Source organism: Scyliorhinus torazame, chromosome 4 (genome assembly GCF_047496885.1).
Source record: "Scyliorhinus torazame isolate Kashiwa2021f chromosome 4, sScyTor2.1, whole genome shotgun sequence".
Classification (NCBI taxonomy): Eukaryota; Metazoa; Chordata; class Chondrichthyes; order Carcharhiniformes; family Scyliorhinidae; genus Scyliorhinus; species Scyliorhinus torazame.
Genome location: NC_092710.1, coordinates 219,632,712 through 219,656,588, shown reverse-complemented (window position 1 = coordinate 219,656,588; position 23,877 = coordinate 219,632,712). Strand labels below are relative to the sequence as shown.

The following is a 23,877-nucleotide window of genomic DNA, read 5'->3' as shown; positions in this document are numbered from 1 at the left end:
ATTGTGCTATCCACGATGCTACCGTGCTGCCCCTTTAACCATTTACCCGTAAGACAATTTCAATTGGAGACATCTTACTCCATTGGAGTGTATTCAACCAATGCGCTCGTCTTCAGAGCTCTTCTCATGTTCAATGGTACTGTGGACTGCTGCTGCTGTCTTTTTTTTTGCACTGGCGCGCTTTGCCTCGTGCTTGTATGTGCCTCCTTCGGTTACATCGGAAGCACTAGAACTCCTGGCCATGGCAGGTCTCCTGGGGATGGTTCCCGCTCCCGCAACGACAGCAGTCCACCCCGGACACTCCGACTCCTTCCCGCTCCTCGAGCTCTGGTCCTCTCCCGTGCCCTTTTATCTCACCGCAGATATCGCAGCCATACCCCATAGTTGGTTAACCTTCCCTTTAGCCATGCTTTGAAGCTCGGCGGTACCTTGTTCGCCGCATTCTGGAGCTATCTCCGATCGCTTTTTCCAATGTAATTGTGGTCTCCGCCAGAAGCTTCTTCTGGATATTAAGGCTATGGATCCCACAAACCAACCGACTGCGCAACATGCCACTAAGCATGGTCCCCAACTCAGTGCTCACCAAGCTGACGAAGCCTGTATATGAAGGCTGAGACAGACTCCTCATGGTCCCTCACTGTAGAGTTAAACTTGAAACGTTGGGAGGATAATCAAGGTCCTTGGGTTAAACAGTTTAACTTGATCGCCTCTCCACCATTAAAATTCAAAAGGGAACACAATCCAAGTTTATACAGTCTATCATCATTAACTTAATTCTTTAAGCCCTGGTAAAGTTCTATGAGTCTGTACAGTACCTTTCCAGAGCCAATGTTTATTTCCTGAGATCCATTGTCCAGAACTGAACTCTGGACTCCAAATGGGATATGTCCAGAGCATTGTGTGAAGTATCATGGGGAGGCAATGGTGTAGTGGTATTTTTACTGGACTATTAATCCAGAGACCCCGGGTACAGCTCTGGGGACATGGGTCAGAATTCCACCATGGCAGATGCTGAAATTTGTATTCACTAAAGATCTGGAATGTCTACTGATAACCATGAAACAATTATTGATTAGTGTCTTTCAGAGAAGGAAATCTGCTGTCCTTAACTGGTCTGGCCTACACGTGACTCCAGGTGAACAGCAATGTGGTTGACTCATAACAGCCACTCAGTTCAAAGGCAATTAGGGTTGCAACAAATATTGGCCTTTCCAGCAATGCTCACATCCCATGAAAGAATAAAAACTCACTTTAATTACTACATTCTATTCAGCTTTAGGTTTTGTGAATCTACCATCCAACTTTTAGTCATTTAATTTTCCTTTGCTGCTCTTCAGCTCTAAGACTCTGGTTGATTAGAGTGCAGGACAGACATGTCCCTGTGAAAACGAGGGATAGAAATGGGAAGATTAGGGACCCATGGATGACAGGTGAAATTGTAAGAATAGCTAAGAGGAAAAAGGAAACATACATAAGGTCTAGGCGACTGAAGACAGACGAAGCTTTGGAAGAATATCGGGAATGTAGGACCAATCTGAAACGAGGAATCAAGAGGGCTAAAAGGGGTCATGAAATATCTTTAGCAAACAGGGAGGAAAATCCCAAAGCATTTTATTCATCTATAAGGAGCAAGAGGGTAACGAGACAAAGGGTTGGCCCACTCAAGGACAAAGGAGGAAAGTTATGCGTGGAGTCAGAGAAAATGGGTGAGATTCTTTTTTTTTTTTTTTTTTTTTTTTTTTATAAATGTTTTATTGAAAATTTTTTCCCAAACAACAATTTTTCCCCTCTTACAAAGCAAACGCAACAATAACAATACAGAAATTTTAAACAATACACAAGTAACAAAACCCCTTTATCTTTGACCTAAACTAAACCCCCCCTCTCCCCCCCCCCCCCCCCCCTCCCCCTGGGTTGCTGCTGCTGGTCATCTGTCTTCCCTCTAACGTTCCCCTAGGTAGTCGAGAAATGGCTGCCACCGCCTGGTGAACCCTTGAGCCGATCCTCTCAGGGCAAACTTTATCTGCTCCAGTTTAATGAACCCCGCCATATCATTTACCCAGGCCTCCAGTCCGGGGGGTTTCGCCTCCTTCCACATGAGTAGGATCCTGCGCCGGGCTACTAGGGACGCAAAGGCCACAACGTCGGCCTCTTTCGCCTCCTGCACTCCCGGCTCTTCCGCAACTCCAAATAGAGCTAACCCCCAGCCTGGTTTGACCCGGGCCTTCACCACCCGCGAAATCACTCCCGTCACTCCCTTCCAATACCCTTCCAGTGCCGGGCATGCCCAAAACATATGTGCGTGGTTTGCCGGGCTCCCGCCACACCTCCCACATTTGTCCTCCACTCCAAAGAACCTGCTCAATCTTGCTCCCGTTATGTGTGCTCTATGTAGCACCTTAAATTGAATCAGGCTAAGCCTGGCGCATGAGGAAGAGGAATTTACCCTGCTTAGGGCATCAGCCCACATACCCTCCTCTATCTCCTCCCCTAGTTCTTCTTCCCACTTTCCTTTTAGTTCGCCCACCGACTCCTCCCCCTCTTCCCTCATCTCTCGGTAAATCTCTGACACCTTGCCCTCTCCGACCCACACCCCTGAAAGCACCCTGTCCTGTATCCCCTGTGTCGGGAGCAATGGAAATTCCCTCACCTGTTGTCTAGTAAATGCCCTCACCTGCATATATCTCAAGAAATTTCCCCGGGGCAACTTATACTTTTCCTCCAATGCTCCCAAGCTCGCAAAAGTCCCATCTATAAATAAATCTCCCACCCTCCTAATTCCCAACTGGAACCAGCTCTGAAATCCTCCATCCATTCTTCCTGGGGCGAACCTATGGTTGTTCCTGATTGGGGACCCCACCAGGGCTCCCCGCACCCCTCTCTGTCGCCTCCACTGTCCCCAGATATTCAATGTTGCCGCCACCACCGGGTTCGTGGTAAACTTTTTAGGTGAGATCGGTAGCGGCGCCGTCACCAGCGCCTCTAAACTCGTCCCTTTACAGGACTTTCTCTCCAGTCTTTCCCACGCCGCTCCCTCACCCTCCATCATCCATTTACGTATCATTGCCACATTGGCGGCCCAATAGTAATCGCCCAAGTTCGGTAGTGCCAATCCTCCTCTGTCCCTACTACGCTGAAGGAACCCCCTCCTTACTCTCGGAACTTTCCCTGCCCACACGAAGCTCGTGATGCTCCTGTCTATTTTATTAAAAAAGGTCTTAGTGATTAGTATAGGGAGACATTGAAATACAAATAAGAACCTCGGGAGGACCATCATCTTAATTGCTTGCACCCTGCCCGCCAGCGATAGAGGCTGCATGTCCCACCTCTTGAAGTCCTCCTCCATTTGTTCTACCAACCGTGTCAGATTAAGTCTGTGCAAGGTTCCCCAGCTCCTAGCGATCTGAATCCCCAGGTATCGGAAGTTTCTTTCCACTTTCCTTAGAGGCAAGCCTTCTATCTCTCTACTCTGGTCCCCTGGATGTATCACAAATAATTCACTCTTTCCCATGTTTAGCCTATACCCCGAGAAATCCCCGAACCCCCTCAAAATTCGCATAACCTCTATCATTCCCCCCGCTGGGTCCGACACGTATAACAATAGGTCATCCGCATATAACGAGACTCGGTGTTCTTCTCCCCCTCTAATCACCCCTCTCCATTTCCTGGAGTCTCTCAACGCCATGGCCAGAGGTTCAATTGCCAACGCGAACAACAATGGAGACAGCGGGCATCCCTGTCTTGTTCCCCTATATAGTCGGAAATACTCCGATCTATGTCGACCTGTAACTACGCTTGCCGTTGGAGCCCCATAAAGAAGTCTAACCCAGCTAATAAACCCGTTCCCAAACCCAAACCTCCTTAACACTTCCCATAAATACTCCCACTCCACCCTATCAAATGCCTTCTCTGCGTCCATTGCCGCCACTATCTCTGCCTCCCCCTCCACTGGGGGCATCATTATCACCCCTAATAGTCGTCGCACGTTAACATTCAGTTGTCTCCCTTTTACGAACCCTGTCTGATCTTCGTGCACCACCCCCGGGACACAGTCCTCTATCCTCGATGCCAGTACCTTTGCCAACAATTTGGCGTCCACATTCAACAATGAAATGGGTCTATAGGACCCGCACTGCAACGGATCTTTATCCCTCTTCAAAATTAACGATATCGTCGCCTCCGACATCGTCGGGGGTAGCGTCCCCCCTTTCCTGGCCTCATTGAACGTCCTCACCATCAACGGGGCCAACAAGTCCACATATTTTCTGTAATACTCCACCGGGAACCCGTCTGGTCCTGGGGCCTTCCCTGCTTGCATGCTTCCCAGTCCCTTAATAACCTCGTCCACCCCAATCGGTGCCCCCAGGCCTACCACCCCCCGCTCCTCCACTTTCGGGAACCTCAATTGGTCCAGGAACTGCCGCATCCCCTCCTCTCCCTCTGGGGGTTGAGACCTATACAGTTCCTCATAGAAGGTCTTGAACACCTCATTTATCTTTCCTGCCCTTCGCACCGTGTCTCCCCTTTCGTCTCTAATTCCTCCTATTTCCCTCGCTGCTGCCCTCTTTCGCAATTGATGAGCCAACAGGCGACTCGCCTTTTCCCCATATTCATACCTCCTCCCCTGTGCCTTCCTCCACAGTACCTCCGCCTTTCTGGTGGTCAGAAGGTCAAATTCCGTCTGGAGTCGTCTCCTCTCCCTGTACAATTCCTCCTCCGGGGTCTCTGCAAATTCCCTATCCACCCTTAAAATCTCCCCCAGTAATCTTTCCCTTTCCTTGGCCTCTGTTTTCCTTTTGTGGGCCCCAATGGAGATCAGCTCTCCTCTGACCACCGCTTTTAGTGCTTCCCATACCACTCCCACAGGGACCTCGCCGTCGTCATTGACCTCCAGGTATCTCTCAATACACCCCCGCACTCTTGCACACACTCCCTCATCCGCCATCAGTCCCACATCTAATCGCCAGAGTGTTCTCTGCTCCCTTTCCTCTCCTAATTCCAGGTCCACCCAATGTGGGGCATGATCCGAAACCGCTATGGCTGAGTACTCAGCTTCTTCCACCCTAGAGATCAACGACCTTCCCAAAACAAAAAAATCTATCCGGGAGTACACTTTATGGACATGGGAGAAGAAGGAATACTCCCTAGCCCTAGGTCTAAGAAATCGCCATGGATCCACTCCCCCCATTTGGTCCATAAACCCCTTAAGTACCTTGGCCGCTGCCGGCCTTCTTCCGGTCCTTGAGCTGGATCTATCTAGCCCCGGGTCCAGCACCGTATTAAAGTCCCCTCCTAAAATCAAGTTTCCTACCTCCAGGTCCGGTATACGCCCCAGCATCCGTCTCATAAATCCCGCATCGTCCCAGTTTGGGGCATACACGTTAACCAACACGACCTCCATTCCCTCCAGCCTGCCACTCACCATTACATATCTACCTCCGCTATCTGCTACAATGTTCTTTGCTTCAAATGCGACCTGTTTCCCCACCAAAATGGCCACCCCTCTATTCTTTGCGTCCAGTCCTGAGTGGAACACCTGTCCCACCCATCCTTTCCTTAGCCTAACTTGGTCCGCCACCTTTAGGTGCGTCTCTTGGAGCATAACCACGTCTGCCCTTAGTCCTTTCAAATGCGCGAGCACTCGGGCCCTTTTTATCGGTCCGTTCAGGCCTCTCACGTTCCACGTGATCAGCCTCACTAGGGGGCTACCTGCCCCCCTCCCGTGTCGACTAGCCATTACCTTCTCTAGGCCAGTCCCATATCCCGCCTCCGCGCTCCCGCTCGCTCCCCCAGCGTCGCACACCATCCCCGCCCACCCACTCTTTAGCCATTTCCTTTTGGATTTCCGCAGCAGCAACCCAGTTGTCCCCCCCCCCCCTTCTCCCTCCCTCCTCCCCTCCCCGCTAGATCTCTTTCTAGCTTGATTGCTCCCCCCATATTACTTCCGTAAGTCAGCTGACTTCAACTGACCCCGGCTACTCCTGCTCACTCCTCGACCTCCCCATGTGGGGAACTCCCATCCGCCTTGCGCCTGTCTTCCCGCCTTATTCTTTCTGGTGCGGGAACATCCCTTTACCTGACCCGCCTCTTATGGCGCAGCTCCCTTTCCCCTCCCCCTCCCCTTCCCCATTCTCCAACTATGTCCCGTCTTTCCCCCCTCACCGGCGCCCACATTTCCCCAATGTCTCCCCCCTTCCCTGTTTACTTCTCAATTAACTTCCACCGTAACATTATCAATAACATTTCCTGCAGCATCAGTCCCTCAGTTCCGATCCAATTTCTCTTCTTTGATGAAGGTCCATGCTTCCTCCGCCGTCTCGAAATAATGGTGTCTCTCCTGATACGTGACCCATAGTCTTGCCGGCTGCAGCATCCCGAACTTCACCTTCCTTTTATGCAACACCTCTTTGGCTCGGTTGAAGCTCGCCCTCCTTCTCGCCACCTCCGCACTCCAATCCTGGTATACCCGTACCACTGCATTCTCCCATCTGCTACTCCGCACCTTTTTAGCCCATCTCAGGACCTCTTCTCTATCCTTAAGGCGGTAAAATCGCACGATTATCGCCCTGGGTGGTTCTCCCGCTTTTGGTCTTCTCGCCGGAATCCGATTTGCCCACTCCACCTCCAAGGGGCCCGTAGGGGCCTCAGCACCCATCAGTGAGCTCAGCATCGTACTTGCGTACGCTCCACAGTCCACTCCTTCCACACCCTCAGGGAGACCCAGTATCCGAAGGTTCTTCCTTCGCGCTCCATTTTCTAGGGCTTCGATCCTTTCAGTACACTTTTTATGAAGTGCCTCGTGCGTCTGTGTCTTAACCGCCAGGCCCAGGATCTCGTCCTCAATATCTGTCACCTTCTGCTCCACCACACGGAGCTCTGTCTCCTGGGTCTTTAATGTCTCCTTGAGCCCCTCAATTGCCTGTAGCAACGGGGTCAGCACCTCCCTCTTCAGCAGCTCCACGCACCGTCTCACAATTTCATGCTCAGGCCCCCATGTCGCCTGCGCTTTCTCCGCCGCCATCTTGTACTTCTCTCTTTCTGACCCTTTGGTCGACGATTCCTCGCGCTGCAGCCGCCGCCGCCGGTTTTTTCCTCCTTCGTTTGGGGGGGACTCCCTTCTCACACGCCCCACACCGGGTTGCGTCGTCGAAAAATTCCCCGTTGAGGCTCTTAAAAGAGCCCGAAGGTCCGTCGGAGCTGGAGCCGCCGAAGCGTGCGGCTAGCTAGGCATCACCGCAACCGGAAGTCCCTTCAGTGGCCTTGATGAGGTCTTTTCACAGTTGTTCCCTCTGCTGCTAGAATTCACCTTTGATACAGGCCCTCAGGTCAGCTTGCAGCTTTAAGCTTGCCCTTCCCCCGCCTGCATGCTGGAAGAGGCCCTGTTTATCCTGTAGTTGCAGCCAAATCTTTCACTGTTTCTGCGTGTGTCTGGCAACCAAGAGACATACCCTTCCTGGGGGACACTGTCGGGGGAATATTGCCGCCTTCTTCCCACACCGGGAAATGTCAAACAAATGCCGTGGGGGCCCTGTAAAAGAGCCCAAAAGTCCGTTCCAAGCAGGAGCTGCCGAATATGCGACCTAGCTCTGCATAGCCGCACCCGGAAGTGAATGGGTGAGATTCTTAACGAGTACTTTGCATCGGTATTCACCGAGAGGGACATGACGGATGTTGAGGTTAGAGATAGAAGTTTGATTACTCTAGGTCAAGTCGGCGTAAGGAGGGAGGATGTGTTGGATATTCTAAAAGACAGTAAGGTAGACAAGTCCCCAGGTCTGGATGGAATCTATCCCAGGTTACCGAGGGAAGTGAGAGAGGAAATAGCTGGGGCCTTAACAGATATCTTTGCAGCATCCTTGAACACGGGTGAGGTACCGGAGAATTGCTAATGTTGTCCCCTTGTTTAAGAAGGGTAGCAGGGATAATCCAAGTAATTATAGACCGGTGAGCCTGACATCAGTGGCAGGGAAGCTGCTGGAGAAGATACTGAGGGATAGGATCTATTCCCATTTGGAAGAAAATGGGCTCATCAGTGATAGGCAACATGGTTTTGTGCAGTGAAGGTCATGTCCTACCAACTTAATAGAATTCTTTGAGGAAGTAACAAAGTTGATTGATGAGGGAAGGGCTGTAGATGTCATATACATGGACTTCAGTAAGGCATTTGATAAGGTTCCCCATGGTAGGCTGATGTAGAAAGTGAAGTCTCATAGGGTCCAGGGTGTACTAGCTAGATGGATAAAGAACTGGCGAGGCACAGGAGACAGAGAGTAGTAGTGGAAGGGAGTTTCTCAAAATGGAGAACTGTGACCAGTGGTGTTCCACAGGGATCCGTGCTGGGACCACTGTTGTTTGTGATATACATAAATGATCTGGAGGAAGGTATACGAGGTCTGATTAGCAAGTTTGCAGATGACACTAAGATTGGTGGAGTAGCAGATAGTGAAGGGGACTGTCAGAGAATACAGCAGAATATAGATAGATTGGAGAGTTGGGTGGAGAAATGGCAGATGGAGTTCAATCCGGGCAAATGCGAGATGATGCATTTTGGAAGATCCAATTCAAGAGCGAACTATACGGTAAATGAAAAAGCCCTGGGGAAAATTGATGGGGTCGATAGAGTGGTCAAAAAGGCATACGGCATGCTTTCCTTCATCAGAAGGGATATTGAGTGCAAGAGTTTGCAGGTCATGTTACAGTTGTATAAGACTTTGGTTCGGCCACATTTGGAATACTGCGTACAGTTCTGTTCGCCACATTACCAAAAGGATGTGGATGCTTTGGAGAAGGTGCAGAGGAGGTTCACCAGGATGTTGCCTGGTACGGAAGGCTCTAGCTATGAAGAGAGGTTGAGTAGATTAGGATTATTTTCATTAGAAAGACGGAGGTTGAGGGTGGACCTCATTGAGGTCTACAAAATCATGAGAGGTTCAGACAGGGTGGATAGCAAGAAGCTTTTTCCCCAGAGTGGGGGACTCAATTACTAGGGGTCACGAGTTCAAGGTTGAGAGGGGGAAAGTTTAAGGGAGATATGCGTGGAAAGTTTTTTACGCAGAGGGTGGTGGGTGCCTGGAACGCATTGCCGGCGGAGGTGGTAGAGGCGGGCACGATAGCGTCATTTAAGATGTATCTAGACAGATACATGAATGGGCAGGGAGCAGAGGGATACAGATCCTTAGAAAATAGGCGACAGTTCTAGATAGAGGTTCTGGATCGGCACAGGCTTGGAGGGCTGAAGGGCCTGTTCCTGTGCTGTAATTTTTCTTTGTTCTTCTTCGTTCTTTGTCGTAAACGCCGTCGCGTTTTACGACAGCGTGAACGGGCCGCTCCCACGACTAATTCTGGCCCCTAAAGGGGGCCAGCACGGCGCTGGACCGGTTCGGCCCGCTCCAGCTGCAGATCCCGGCACGAACTGTGTGCGGCGGGATCTGCGCATTCGCAATTGCGCCGGCGCCAACAAGCACATGCGCAGTAGCCTTCTTCAACGCGCCGGCCCCGACGCAACATGGTGCAGGACTACAAGGGCCGGCGCGCAGGAAAGGTGGCCCCCAGCCACAGAGGGCGGCCCGCCGATCGGTGGGCCCCGATCGCGGGTCAGGCCACATTGGAGGCCCCAGGGTCGGGCCCCCTCCCGCCCCAAAGGCCGCCACCCGACCCTTACACGCCGAGGTCCCGCCGGCCCAGAGCAGGTTAGAACGGCGCCGGCGGGACTCGGCTCTTTTCTGATGGCCGCTCGGCCCATCCGGGCTGGAGAATTGGCGTGCCGGCGTCAGGGCGGCGTGGCCTGTTCGCGGGGATTCTCCGGCCCGGCCCAGGACTTGGAAAATCCCGCCCAATGTCTTTGATTAAAATGGGGAGGGAGTCTTAAAGTGCATTCAAGGAATTTGCAGTCCTAGATTTGGTTGTAGACAATAATGCAGATAAACCAAGTGACCTCAACCTTGGACCAAAATTGGGTAATAATGACCAAAAACCCAATTAAATCTCCACTGAAAACTAGTAATAGTGCAGTCCAAACTTTTGAGTGTAAATTCCATGATTCTATTAATTTGTCAAAAGTCCTCCCTGTAATAGAATTATTACCATTGTTTTAAGGTTTACTGTCTGCTATCATTATGGTTCTTTTATATTAATTAGTTTTACCATCCACTTATTGAACCAGGAGGCCTTTGTATCCAACAATGCCAGAAAATGGACAGGTTCCAGTACACGGCGCGAAGTTTCACCTCTGAGATTCTGTTCATGAGTTACTGACAGCAATGACAAAGTGCTCTCCACTATCTCCTCCATAAACCTTTAGGAAATTGAAAATCAGAGATTTACAACTGCTGTTAATGCTGTGACAAATTCTTAGCTGTGAATCACATAGATATGCATTACAGTATTATCCATGCTACTTTTTAAGGTGGCAAGCTAAGCAATATATTTTAATTCTGTCGGAAAAGTTCCATAAGCAGAGTATGTCAAGGTTTCTCATCTGTCAAAATTGTGATTTGACTTTTTCTCAAATATATATGATTAAGCTCTCAGAATATAAAGCCACAAAAAGTAAATGACTTCAGTTTTTAGTAATAATGTAAAATAATGCCCATTAGTTCTAATCCATAAAATCGCAATAGATTTAAAAATATACTTCTCTGGATGGCGTATCCAAAAGGATGGAACTTCTTTCTGAAACTCATTAAGGAGGCGAAACTGTAAGCAATATTAAGGTTATTAATTTTAGAAAGGTAGAAAAAAGATTATTACAAAATAACAATATTACAACTTGCATCAACAAACATTAAAGTTACCTTTTTAAGTAACTGTACAATATCAGGGCTGGTTATATCAATGCCAGCAAAAAGAGTGGGAACTGGACTTTGCTGTGAAGTAAAGCAGGACTCCAAATGCTTCGCTACAAGAAAACATATATAACATTAAGATACATATTGTAAGAAAAGAACTCCATTATGATACAGACAAATTACCAAAAAAATAGGTAATATAGCAAGTAAACACAGTGACAAATTCAACATTTTAGATAAATTAAGACGACTTAACTAAATGGTGCTACTGAACCACTCTTGATGGACACTGAAGTCCCTCACCCAGAGTACATTCTATGCCGTTGCCATTCTGTTTCCTCGAAGTGGTGTTCAACATGGAGCAGTAATAATGCATCAGCTGAGGTAACCAGTAGGAAGTTTCTTGCCAATGTTAGACCTGATGCCATGAGGCTTCATGGAATCCAGTTAATGATGAGAACTCCCAGGGAACCCCCACACAACTACAGACCACTGTACCGCAATCTCGGTTGTCGCTATCCTGGTGTGACAGGACATACCTAGGGATGGTAATGGTGGTGTCCAAAACATTGGCTTTAGTATATAGTTCTAAGAGGATGAGCATAGGGATACTGGAGAAGGAGAACATCCTCTCAAGTCTTTTCCGCCATTTAACTGAATCATGGTTAATCTTCTACCTCAATGCCATTTTTCCACATTATCGCTTTAATATCGAGAAATCTATCAATCTCTGTCTTTAATATACTCAAAGACTGAACCTCCACAGCCCTCTGGGGTAGAGAATTCCAAAGATTTACCACCCTCTGACTGAAGAAATTCCTGCTAATCTTGGTCCTATATGGCCTACCTGTTATTCTGATACTGTCCTTCCTAGTTCTCGATCCTCTAGCCAGGATAAACATCCTTCCTGCATCTACCCTGTCAGGCCCTGTAAGAATTTTGTGCATTTCACTAAGTGTCTCATTCACTTAAGCTCAGAATACAGACTCAGTCTCCACAATCTTTGCTCTTTGGACAACCTTATAATCCAGATTAGTATAGCCTGTTGCTTGTCTAGACTTTGGGATAGCTCTCCCAAATTTGGCACAAGCTCCTCAGATGTCAGCAACAAGACTTTGCAGGGTTGGGTATGCCTTTCTCCTTTCCAGTGCTGAAGTTGATGCCTGGTGAACTGTCCAGTTTTATTCCTTTTCAAATTTTCTGTCGCAGTTTGGTACAACTGAGTGGCTTCCCAGGACATTTGGGCAGCACGGTAGCATAGGTGGGCAACACGGTAACATAGTAGTTAGCACAGTTGCTTCACAGCTCCAGGGCCCCAGGTTCGTTCCCCGGCTTGGATCACTGTCTGTGTGGGGTCTGCAAGTTTTCCCTACGTGTGCGTGGGTTTCCTCCGGGTACTCCGGTTTCCTTTCACATTCCAAAGATGTGCAGGTTAGGTGGACTGGCCATTCTAAATTGCCCTTAGTGTCCAAAAAAGGTAAGCTGGGGTTACTGGGTTACGGGGATAAAGGGGACAGGGTGGAGGCATGGGGCTTTAGTAGGGTGCTCTTTACAAGGGCCGGAGCAGACTCGATGGGCTGAATGGCCTCCTTCTGCACTGTATATTCTATGATTCTATGATTTCAGAGGGCAGTTAAGAACCAACCATATTTCCACGAGTCTGGAATCATATGCAGGCCAAGCCAGACAAGGATAGCAAATTTAATAATAATAGTAATAAACTTTATTGTCACAAGTAGGCTTAAATTAACACTGCAATGAAGTTACTGTGAAAATCCCCTAGTCGCCACATTCCGGCACCTGTTCGGTACCGAGAGGGAGAATTCAGAATGTCCAATTCACATAACAAGCACCAACAAAGGTAGCAGTGTGCATGGATGAGGAGAAGGCATTCGACCGGGTGGAGTGGCGGTACCTGTTTGAGGTCCGAAGGTTTAGGTTTGGGCTGAAGTTCGTGGCATGGGTGCGTCTGTTATATGTGGCACCAAGGGCCAGTGTGCGGACCAATGACGTGAGTTCACGGAACTTTGAAGTACACAGGGGAACAAGGCAGGGTGCCCACTGCCGCCGCTGTTGTTTGCGCTGGCTATAGAGCCTCTGGCAATGGCTCTTAAGGGGTTGGCAGAGTGGCAAGGGATTACGAGAGGATGAAGGCAGCATCGGGTGTCACTTTATGCGGACGATCTACTATTGTATGTTTCAGACGATTGGAGAACATGGAGAGGATCATGGGCTTGTTGGGGATGTTTGGGGAATTCTCGGGATACAAGTTAAATGTAGGGAAAAGTGAAATGTTCCCGGTGATTGAGTTCGGTCGGCGAGCCAATTTAGGGCAGATGCCATTTAAGGTGGCTAGAGACAGATTTAGATACCTGGAGATTCAGGTACTGAGGGAATGGATGATGCTTCACAAATGGAATTTAACAAAACTAGTGGAGAAGGCGAGGGAGAACCTCAAGAGGTGGGACACGCTGCACTTGACTTTGTCAGGGAGGGTCCAAGTGGTGACGATGAACAAGGAGAAGTGGCAAGAAGTGGCAAGGAGAAGTGGGAGGGAAGATAAACTGGGGAGTATGGAGTGAGGAACTACAAAGGGGAAATGCGACCTCCTTGTGCGCAAGGATGAGCCTGATACAGTTCAAGGTCATACATAGGGTCGATATGATGCAGGCAAGATTGAGTGGGTTCTTTCAGGGGGTGGCTGATGATGTGAGAGAAGCACATATGTTCTGGGGCTTCGTAAAGTTGGAGAGATTCTGGGCGGAAGTGCTTGCGGCGCGAGCAAGGACAGTGGAGGTTGACCGGACCTCTGATGGAGGGGAGGAGGGCCGATGTTGCGGCCTTCGCTTCTCTGATTTCTCGAGAATTAGTTTTATTGCAGTGGCGCTCAGCAACGCCACCAAGGGTAGTGGCCTGACTGGAAAAAATTAAATATGAGTTAAGGGGTTCAGCGGGGGATTAAGAGGCAAGGTTGGCGATGTTTGTGCTCGTGACAGTGTTTGAGGAGTTGTTCGGGGGGGGGGGGAGAAGGGGAAAGATTTGTACAAACTTTATAGTTGCGTGTTGGGAAGTTTGTTTGCCTAAACTGTTTATGTGTTGTAACTTTTCATATACTTTTGGAATATAATATATTCTAATGGGAATGTCAAAAAAATACTTCTCAGAAGCCTTCTTCTATTGCTGCAGCTGCAAAGGCATAGTATATTGTATCACAGTGAGAAGACAATATGACTTAAGGGAGATGAAACAAGATCAAAATTGTGTTCATCTGCAATAGAGCAGTTCTACATAAAATGATAAATGCTAAAATATTGGCAAATGACCAAGTCCAATGATCTCCAACATACAAGTGAGGTTATCTTCAAAGTCTGGACAGAATATCAAGTTGATGTCTGGTTCAACAGGCCATGCTGTGAAAGCTTTAAAAGAACTAGTTCAATGGAAGCAGACTCTGAACTATTTCACCTGGCTAAGGGCAGAACAGCAAACTTAGATAGCTTACTTGCCAAATTCCTAAAAATTCCAAATGGAGGGAAAAAGAGGGAATCAGCAATGTGTTTGGGGGAGACTACTCGGAGCTAATGTCTTGCCTCCGAGTTGACCTTCTACAACTGTAGAAAGAGGTTCTCTTTGAGCCACACAACTCTAGATACAACAACTCTAGGTACAGTCAGCATTGCACAATCCAATTATGAACTTTATCCACAAAACAGATGGTCCCAGTAAGCCCAGAATGTACTGTGGGATCTCACTGGTATAAGTAGCTCTTAAAGTAGTTCATTTTAGCATGCATATGTGATCATACTGTGACGCTTCATGGAGTCTCCTCCTCCTTTGGCAGTCTCTCTGCATCAAGATTGTCTTGTTTCCACTAAGATTTAACCCTCGGATGGGCTGGATGCGGTTCAGCTTGTAGTGGTGGACTTGCTGATGAGTGGTCTCTCACTTCGGTGGTGTTGTATGCATCCGAATGATGGCCGCCATTGAAAACGTTGTCTTGGATGTAAATCTCAGTCCTGCAATGCAAGTCACCAGAGCTCCCTTGGAGGATTATGGGGTAACTTTGAAAGAGCAGTGGAGGCAAAGAGAGTTTTTGCACTCAAAAGAGTACTTTCCCTGGTAATCGGCCACCTTTGTGTCGTCGAGGTCCTACTGCATGGTGTGTCATTATCCTGATGGATTCAAGAGGTAGGGGCCAAGCAAGGTGTGTTCATGGGCTCGGTCCCTGGCGAGTTGTGGGAGGCGAGTTGCCGTTTGTTTCGAAAATTGGTTGTCATGTTTGGTGATCGTGACTTAGAGGCTGGGTATATTAGATTTGATGGAGGACAACAAATCCATTTTTTCAGGCTAGGATTTGGCTGGGCCCACCGATCACTGGTTCTGTGTTAGGTCCTGAGGGGTTGCAGGTGCCTGGGTTGTTCAAGTCTTCTCCCCGGCCAGGGCCTATACTGTGGCCCGCCTGGGCGTTGGAGAAATGACATAGTGGAAGCGATGGTGCTCCACGCTTTGATTGTTGGAATCCTCGAGAGATCCTGAAGAGGGCTCACTGATCGTGACTTTTCCTTTACCTTTTCATGATCACATTTTACCTTGCAATTCATCTACATTCATAGAATCATAGACTTTAACAGTGCAGAAGGAGGCCATTCAGCCCATCGAGTCTGCACCGGCCCTTGGAAAGAACACCCTACCCAAGCCCACACTTCCACCCTATCCCCATAACCCCACCCAAACTTTTCTGGATACTAAGGGCAGTTTAGCATGGCCAATCAACCTAACCTGCACATCTTTGGACAGTGGGAGTAAACCCAAGCACACAATATGGGAGAACGTGCAGACTCCGCACAGACAGTGTCCCATGCCGGGAATTGAACCTGGGACCCTGGAGCTGTGAAGCAATTATGCTAACCACTGTGCTGCCCCATTCTACATTCCTGATTATTGCGCCTTTGTGTAAGGTTATCTTTTCTCCTACAAGGAAGTGCATTATTTGAGCCTGAGGGCGGGTGTTGTAGATATGTTTTAGTAAAGTTGTGTTCAGTTGATTATGTGAAGTGTGATCTGTGCAGTTTTAATCCATGTTTGTCTATGTTATGTCTTATAATCCTTGTGGTTGTGATAGGGTAGTGTTCCGATTTTAATCACCCCCTATCTTGTTTATAAGGAGGATGAGTGCAGCTGGACCGGGGTGAAGGGTGGTTGGTTGGGGTTGGTAGGGTCAGTTCAGTCCTCACCAGAGGCGGACTTACACTTTTGGGGCCCCACACTCTCCTTCTTTGCAAGGGCCCCACGTCACACCCCAACCTCTGGTGACATGGCAGCCTACCCACAATAACATTGAGCCCCACCCCCAATGATGTCAATCCACGCCAACAGTGACAGCTCTGCTCACCTCGGCTCTTGCTTGATTGGCCAAGTCTCGACAACTGCATATGCTCCTGGCTGGCTGCTGGTTATCTAGCCAGGACTCTGCTCTCTCTTGCCCTCACCGCCTGGTCATTGCCCACCCGTCATCCTCAGCCCTGATCTGGAGGTCAAGTCACCCTCGCTGAAGGCTCAGTAGACTCACACCCCGATGTGAGATCGACAACCTCATTTTTGCATCAAGCTGCCCGCCAGACCGAATACCAGAAACTTGGCTGCTGCTTTGCACCTTTACTCAATGAATGCATACCAATTAGGAGATCCGTATTTGAACTGCTCCAAGACTCCACCACCTCTCAACATCTGGCAAACGTTTTCCGCACTAAAGGGGATTCACCAATCAAAGTATGATGTTGTTCTGTATTGACGGCTGATGAGCCTATCAGCAAATTTAGAGGTACCAAGGCTCTGATTTGTGTTTCCATGGCATTCCCACCAAAAGTCACCTCTCCCTACGGGCCGCCTCATAGGTCGAGGCCCCACCCTGCAGCGCTATGTATTTCATTGAAAGTTTGTCTCGGGTCCTCACTGAGATAGAGGATAGTCCATAGTTAGAGCTAGGAGATTTTTTTCATATATTATTTTTAAGTTTGAGGTTTTTAAATTTAAAAATCTGCGTCTTTATCCTCGGAGAGCCTTGCCAGATTTTGTAATCTGGGGAGGACTGGGTTATTGCTTTGAGTCCCTTTCTGTGGTCCTCTTTAGAGCTAGTCGAACAACATGACTTAATACTGAGCACGCTGAGGTGAGACCGGTTAATTGTGGTCGGGTTGTTGACGAGAATGATCGCTCTTGCTATCCTTTCTGTGATAGTGGTCATTCTGAGTTATTTCGGGTGTCTCTTGCCAGGGGGGTTTATTTCTCTCTCTTCATCCAGGTGAGCAGGGTGCTGTTTCTAATCCTGGCCTGAGCTGGTGGAATGGAGGAGGTTACCCTAGTTGTATCAGGGAGGAGGGAATTGGCACTCCATCCCAGGACATCCAATTGTTGGGAGTCTTGATGGTTCTTCTTATCAGGTTGAGATACTCCCCATCTGTGGCTGGAGTGATCATCCTTCTCTTCTGAGTATTAGGGGGGGACGGTGAATTGCCTTGGATGGGATGGGAGTGGTATGGGCTCAGTTGGGAGGCAGGTTTTGGGGTGTGCTGGAGACCCTGGGGGGTATAATTTCCTGAGTGTTGGGATGTGCTGGGCTAGGCCAGGTCCAGCACTGTGGCTAGTATCCTGTTGCCCCTGGGGCTTGGGGTGTCCATTTTCCAGTGTACCTGTTGGGGGCATCCTGGGTAGTTAGGCTTTGCTTCTTCGATGCGGGGGGATGCCCTTTTCGTTGATTTGCCTGCGCCAGAGTAATATGGAGTCTAGGATGGGTCCCGATCCCTTGTTAGCCTGTGGATTAGTTCTGGTAGTTCTAGCCATTCCTTCATTTTCCATTCTTGGGAGGCTCTGAAGGTTTGATCATAATCTGAACATGTTGTTACCGGTCCTCTCTACACAATATTATGGAATGATGTTGGTTCTGCACTAAGCCTTAATTTGGGGTGAAATTGGTGTGGTGTAATCAACTCCTCTTCGAACATGGGTTGTCACGTATTTTCTTTATTTTTGTAACGGTAGGTATGGAGAATCTGTGCTTGACTCCTACATGGGTGCTGATGGGGCTGGTATCCGAGGAGGCTTTGATGGGTCGTTGGTGCCTTTGGTGACGTTTGATGTCTGTCGAGTGTTTCAAGCCAGTTATGTTGTTTTCCTATTTCTCTCCGTACTCGTGCGCTGAGCCATTTTTTTTCCCTTGATACTTATGCTTTCTTTAAAATGTAAAATGTTAATAAATATACATTGAAAAAATGAATATTCACGATTTTGTGCCTTAATTTAAATGGTAATTTCAGCTTTTTAAAACTTTCACTATACTGTATATTTAACATTCTAGCATTGAAAGCACTGGCACATGTTACAGGCAGGGAGAGAGGCAAACCTGAACTCCCTTGTCATCTGTCCATAAGCAAAGGTGTTAATTTTTGAAATAGGATGTGGCATGTTTCCTGCAACCCTCAGCTTATGAGTTCAATTTTTAAAGTGACTTGCAACAAATTCTCTTGAAGAGATAAATCAAAAGTATTGTTTATTCATACATTCAAATCTGGGGATGGGTGCAAATTCATATACATACACACGCACACAAAAAGAAGATAGGAAAGAGGGCATTTTATAACTATGAATAATTTAAAAGAAAAATGGATCTTAGTTCCCACAGATATGGATCTCAGATCCCGTAATTGCCAGAGTGCCAAACGTCAGACTCTAGTGACGGTTCCTTCGCAGAGGATTACATAGAACATCTAGAACAGTACAGCACAGAACAGGCCCTTCGGCCCTCAATGTTGTGCCGAGCCTTGTCCAAAATTAAAGTTGGTGGTGACACAGTGAGATGAGGTTGGTACTTTGTCTGCTTGGCAGGCATCTTCCAGAGAAGCAGGCTTTGTGAAGACTTAAACTTGATGCAATTGTTGGGCAGCCTTGAGTCCTGCTGAGGTGTTTGCAGGCTGGAGGTCAAACAGCAAATTGAGTTGTTAGTCCAGAAATGCAATCAAAACTTTCCAAACGCCAGATGCTTAGTGATGTTGTCCATTAATTAATCAGTCGCAGGCTGAAAAACAGTTTCTATGCCTCTGGTCAAAAACAGGGGCCAGATGGTAACTATGGATGCCTCTATAGGTATAATGCATTTCAATAGTTTGTTATAGGACTAGGCTGAGAATACAAATCACCTGCTTGTCCATGGTTTTGTTAATTGTAATGTGTCCTCACAATGAGAAGTATGAGATTCCACAGAATGAGGGTTGAGCTTTTAGACCATAGGACCATAAGACATAGGAGCAGAATTAGGTCACTCGGCCCTTCGAGTCTGCTCCGCCATTCAATCATGGCTGATATTTTCTCATCCCCATTCCCCTGCCTTCTACCCATAACCCCTGATCCCCTTATTAATCAAGAACCTATCTATCTCTGTCTTAAAGACACTCAGTGAATTGGCCTCCATAGCCTTCTGTGGTAAAGAGTTCCACAGATTCACCACCCTCTTGCTGAAGAAATTCCTCCTCATCTCAGTTTTAAAGGATTATCCCTTTAGTCTGAGATGGTGTCCTCTGCTTCTAGTTTTTCCTACAAGTGGAAACATCCTCCCCACGTCCAATCTATCCAGGCCTTGCAGTATCCTGTAAGTTTCAATACGATCCCCCCTCATCCTTCTAAACTCCAACGAGTACAGACCCAGAGTCCACAACCGTTCCTCATACAAGAAGTTCTTCATGCCAGGGATCATTCTTGTGAACATCCTCTGGACCCTTTCCAAGGCCAGCACATCCTTCCTTAGATATGGGGCCCAAAACTTCTCACAATACTCCAAATGGGGTCTGACCAGAGCCTTATACATCCCTGGTCTTGTATTCTAGTCCTCTTGACATTACATTTGCCTTCTTAACTGCCGACTGAACCTGCAGATTAACCGTAAGAGAATAGTGGACAAGGACGCCCAAGTCCTTTTGTGCTTCTGATTTCCTAAGCATTTCCCCATTTACAAAATAGTCTATGCCTAAATTCCTCCTTCCAAAGTGCATAACCTCACATTTTTCCACATTGTATTTCATTTGCCACTTCATTGCCCACTCTCCAAGCTTGTCCAAATCCTTCTGTAGCCCTCTTGCTTCCTCAACACTACCTGTCCCTCTACAGATATTTGTATCATCTGCAAACTTAGCAACAGTGCCTTCAGTTCCTTCTTCCAGATCATTTCTGTATACTGTGATGCTGTGGTCCTAGCAGACTCCTGAGGCATACCACTAGTCACCGGCTGTCATCCTGAAAAAGATCTCTTAATCCCCACACTCTGCCTTCTGCCAGTCAACCAATCCTCTATCCATGCAGGATCTTACCCTTAATACCATGGGCTTTTAACTTATTTAACAGTCTCCTATACGGCACCTTGTCAAAGGCCTTCTGGAAATCTAAATAAATCACATCCACTGGTTCTTTGTCTAACTTCCTTGTTACCTTTTGTCTTGTAACTGGGACTTTACAGAAAGTGTAGCCAACTTGCGAATCATGTGATCGATAACAGCCAACTTTCAGTTCAGCAAAGCCCACTTTTTAAATAATCAACAAAGAAAGGTTTGATTTGAACAGTGCGTGACCTCTTTGATGTCTTAGGGACATGATACATGTAAATTGCCTCATTTTTGAGGGTGGTAATGAGGGAGAACTGTTTGCGGAACATGGCTATGCAAAAAAAGTGCTTCCACTTTTAACAAATGTGTGACTACGGTTCAAAATTATAGCTGGCTGTAAATGGGTTAGGCAGTGTCAGAAAGTGATAAGGCTCCATACAGGTGAAAGTTCTTTCTAATTTCAAAAATATTCATTTAAAAGAATCCAACATTTTTGATATTTTTTGCACTAATTTCCTGAGTGAATGTGACTTTGACAATGAAATGTTGAGCTGAACCATTTCCACATGAATCAAACAGTGAATGAGATGAATAACCAGATATTTTTATGGTGTTGGTTGAGGTAAGAGTGTTGGTCAAGACTTCAGGACTGCATGCTTTTTATATACCATCGCAGGATATTTTGCTTCTACTTGAGCAAGGAGGCAGAACTTTAGTTTAATACCTCATTAAAAATTGACTTCTGCAAATGCAGCAATCCCTCAGTAGAGCACTGAAAGGTTTAGATTATCTGTTTAAATCACAGATTGAGATTTAAACTCTCAGCATTCAGATTCTAAGACTGGGTTGCCATCTGAGATAAACTGGCACATCCTAAATCTTTTCTATAACATAAATTTTATTTTCTATTTGTCACATTTTTCATGTTTAGAACAAATAACCATCTTTCCAAAGCTATACTTATTTCTCTTCCTGTCATTTCCAGATGGCATTGTCCTTCAACAATTACTAGCTCTTCACTAAACTACTTCAATGTTTTCTCCTTCCGAATGTAGGAAATCACCTCAAATAGTGCACTCCACCTGTGCTTTCACCAAACCGAGTGCAGCAAACATATACATTAAATGCTTCAAATCCTAGATGCGTTTAAAGACCTTAACAAATGAAGTTGCAAAACTGGTGACAGTTAATCTATGCTAACAAAGCAAATAGAATTAATGGAGGTAATCAAAATCTGTGAACCGATCAAGTGTAATGAATCAAAAGCAGGTAAAAGTCAAAGAATGCATACAAGTCATAGCAAATAAAATGGAGTCAAACAGTCAAATTAAAGTATTGTAAAACTCAAAACAGTTGCTTTAAAATATGCTGTAAACAGCACTGTGCAATAAACTGCTGTCACCTTACATGAAGTTGATCTTTGTACTCGGGTTTATTGCACAAATATTATATATAAAGTGATCAAAGATTAGATGGCCATAATAGGGTAAATTGATAACTATTTTATTTGCAATGGTTTCAAATAAAATAAATTGAGAACCACAAGGTGGTTGCAAAAGAGGTGCCTGTAAATTAGAATTCTTTTACCTGACAACTGAAAAGATTACTGAAATGCTCGTTCCTTACTGAAGACTAAATCAAGTGACAACTATAAATCAAACACCCATCCAAATAGATTTAAAAGGTGACGGAAGTTATTATCTACACATAGTCAGCTAAAGTGCATGCTGCAATTTGTATTTTTCCTTATGGAAATTTCCTCTGATTAGGATAATAGAGTAATGCGTGATTACACTGTGCAATCACTCATTTACCAATTAACTTTATTTGTAACTAGCTGCATAAACATCAATATTTTGTGAACATACAAAATTAATCCATTTAAGATCATAAAATTGGAACAAAAAACAAAAATGGAAAATATAAATTCAGCAAACTATTCATATCAAATGGGCTCCAAATGATATACCAGTTGAATAATTGTGTATGTGATACGATAGTATAATCTCCTCAACATTCAGTTGGATTTCACTGTACTTCCAATAAGTGAATCCAGGAATTAAACTACTCTTAACAACTCTAAGCACAAGAGTTTGTTGATATAGGTCTATTTATACATAGATATATTTTTTTCTATATATGTTTTAAAACATTGCAACAAGACACATTCTTATCATCAAGCCACAAAGAACAGATTCAAATTTCAATAAAGTTTTAAAAGGTTTAAATTGTAAGCAATTTTTAATCCATACCCAGACTTGTGTAGGTTTCTCGTGTAGTGGTGAATGTTGATGATGAAAATGTTTTCGCATAAAATCGTAGACTTTTGTCCTAAAGAAAATGAGTACAATGCATCATTTTTAAATCATTGAACATTCTATCACTATTGCATGCATCTACAAATTTTACTAACCATTCAGTAAAACATGAATACTTAGAATTTGCGACACTGAAAAATTAAAGTTGGGCTTTAATGTGAAAGTGTGTGGTTTAAAAGCAATTTCAAATCAAGCAGCTTGATGTATAGGGGAATGGATTCTTATTAAGACCAATTCTATGTAAGCAGTTTTTCTTAAGGAACCAGACTTGCTTTGAACAAAAATGCTTTGCATAAACATGATCCTTGCCAAATGTCAGATAATTTGAGGTTGGGTGATCATTTTATATCAATATTTAACCAGTCCATCCCCATTTAGTGGTCTACACAGAGACAACTCCTCACTTTCAACGTCTCTACTCAATGTAAATTATTTTCAATTTAAGCCTTATGCACCCCCACCCAAGTATCATGATTAATACGATATTTAACCAAGGAAACATGCAACAGCTGCCCATGAGGATAATTCTACTTTTTCTCCCCAATTGTTTCTACTCACTATCTTGCGAGTACAAACAAATATCAGTAACAGAGCAAAAAGCTAATTTTGAAGACCTATTTCTCCAAGTTATGGTACACACAGAACTGCACAAAATCCAATTCCCTTTTAATGTATCACGCGAAAGGAATTATAAAATAACATTTATTCTTAAATCTATAATTATTTTCCAACTTCACATTACTGTTGCTTCCTTCATATTGGGGAGACAGCGGTGTAGTGGTAATGTCTCTGGATTAGTAATCCTGAGGTCCAAACTAAATTTGGTAATAGGGATTCAATCTCACCATTTGAGTCAGTGGAATTTAAATTCAATTGATAAATCTGGAATATAAAGCTAGTCTCAATAGTAGTGACATTACAACCATAAGAGCCCACTTGGTTTACTAATGCCCTTTAAAGAAGGAAATCTGCCAACCTTCCCTAGTCTGACCTACATGTGATCCCAGATTTACGATGGCCTAGCACGTCACTAAATTCAAGGGCAATTAGGGATGGGCATCAAGAACGGACTTTGCCAGTGACCCCCACATCCCATTAAAGAATAAAGAAAACAAAATCCCATTGCATTTTTTTGCCCTCTTCCAAATGCTTTTTAAGGGCATAGAAAAATGAGGAGTAGGCCATATAGCCTCTCAAGCTTTGTCCATCTTTCAATGGCTGATCTTCAGCTCCAATTACACTTTTTCCACCCATTCTCCACATCCTGGAGTCTACCTATTTCAGTCTTGAATATACTAAATAGCCGAGCAGCCAAAGTCCTCTGGTGTAGAAAATCCCAACTGCTTCTGGTGGTGACCATGGAGGGGTAGGTCGCACATTAGATAGCTCCCGCCAGGAACGGAC

The 23,877-nt window shown here is 46.0% G+C and overlaps 1 protein-coding gene across 6 annotated transcripts in view; it reads right to left on the bottom strand.

Annotated features, from left to right (window-relative positions):
* The window catches only part of tbc1d32 (TBC1 domain family, member 32), a 452,053-nt gene that overhangs the window by 334,485 nt on the left and 93,691 nt on the right, over positions 1–23,877 (bottom strand). For all 6 annotated transcript variants that reach the window (XM_072499364.1, XM_072499359.1, XM_072499363.1 and 3 more), the window contains 4 exons: positions 22,408–22,486; positions 10,794–10,897; positions 10,634–10,695; positions 10,144–10,294 (listed from right to left, as the gene is read on the bottom strand). In XM_072499364.1, the coding sequence (XP_072355465.1) occupies positions 10,144–10,294; positions 10,634–10,695; positions 10,794–10,897; positions 22,408–22,486 (396 nt within the window). The remainder of the gene's footprint in view (positions 1–10,143; positions 10,295–10,633; positions 10,696–10,793; positions 10,898–22,407; positions 22,487–23,877) is intronic.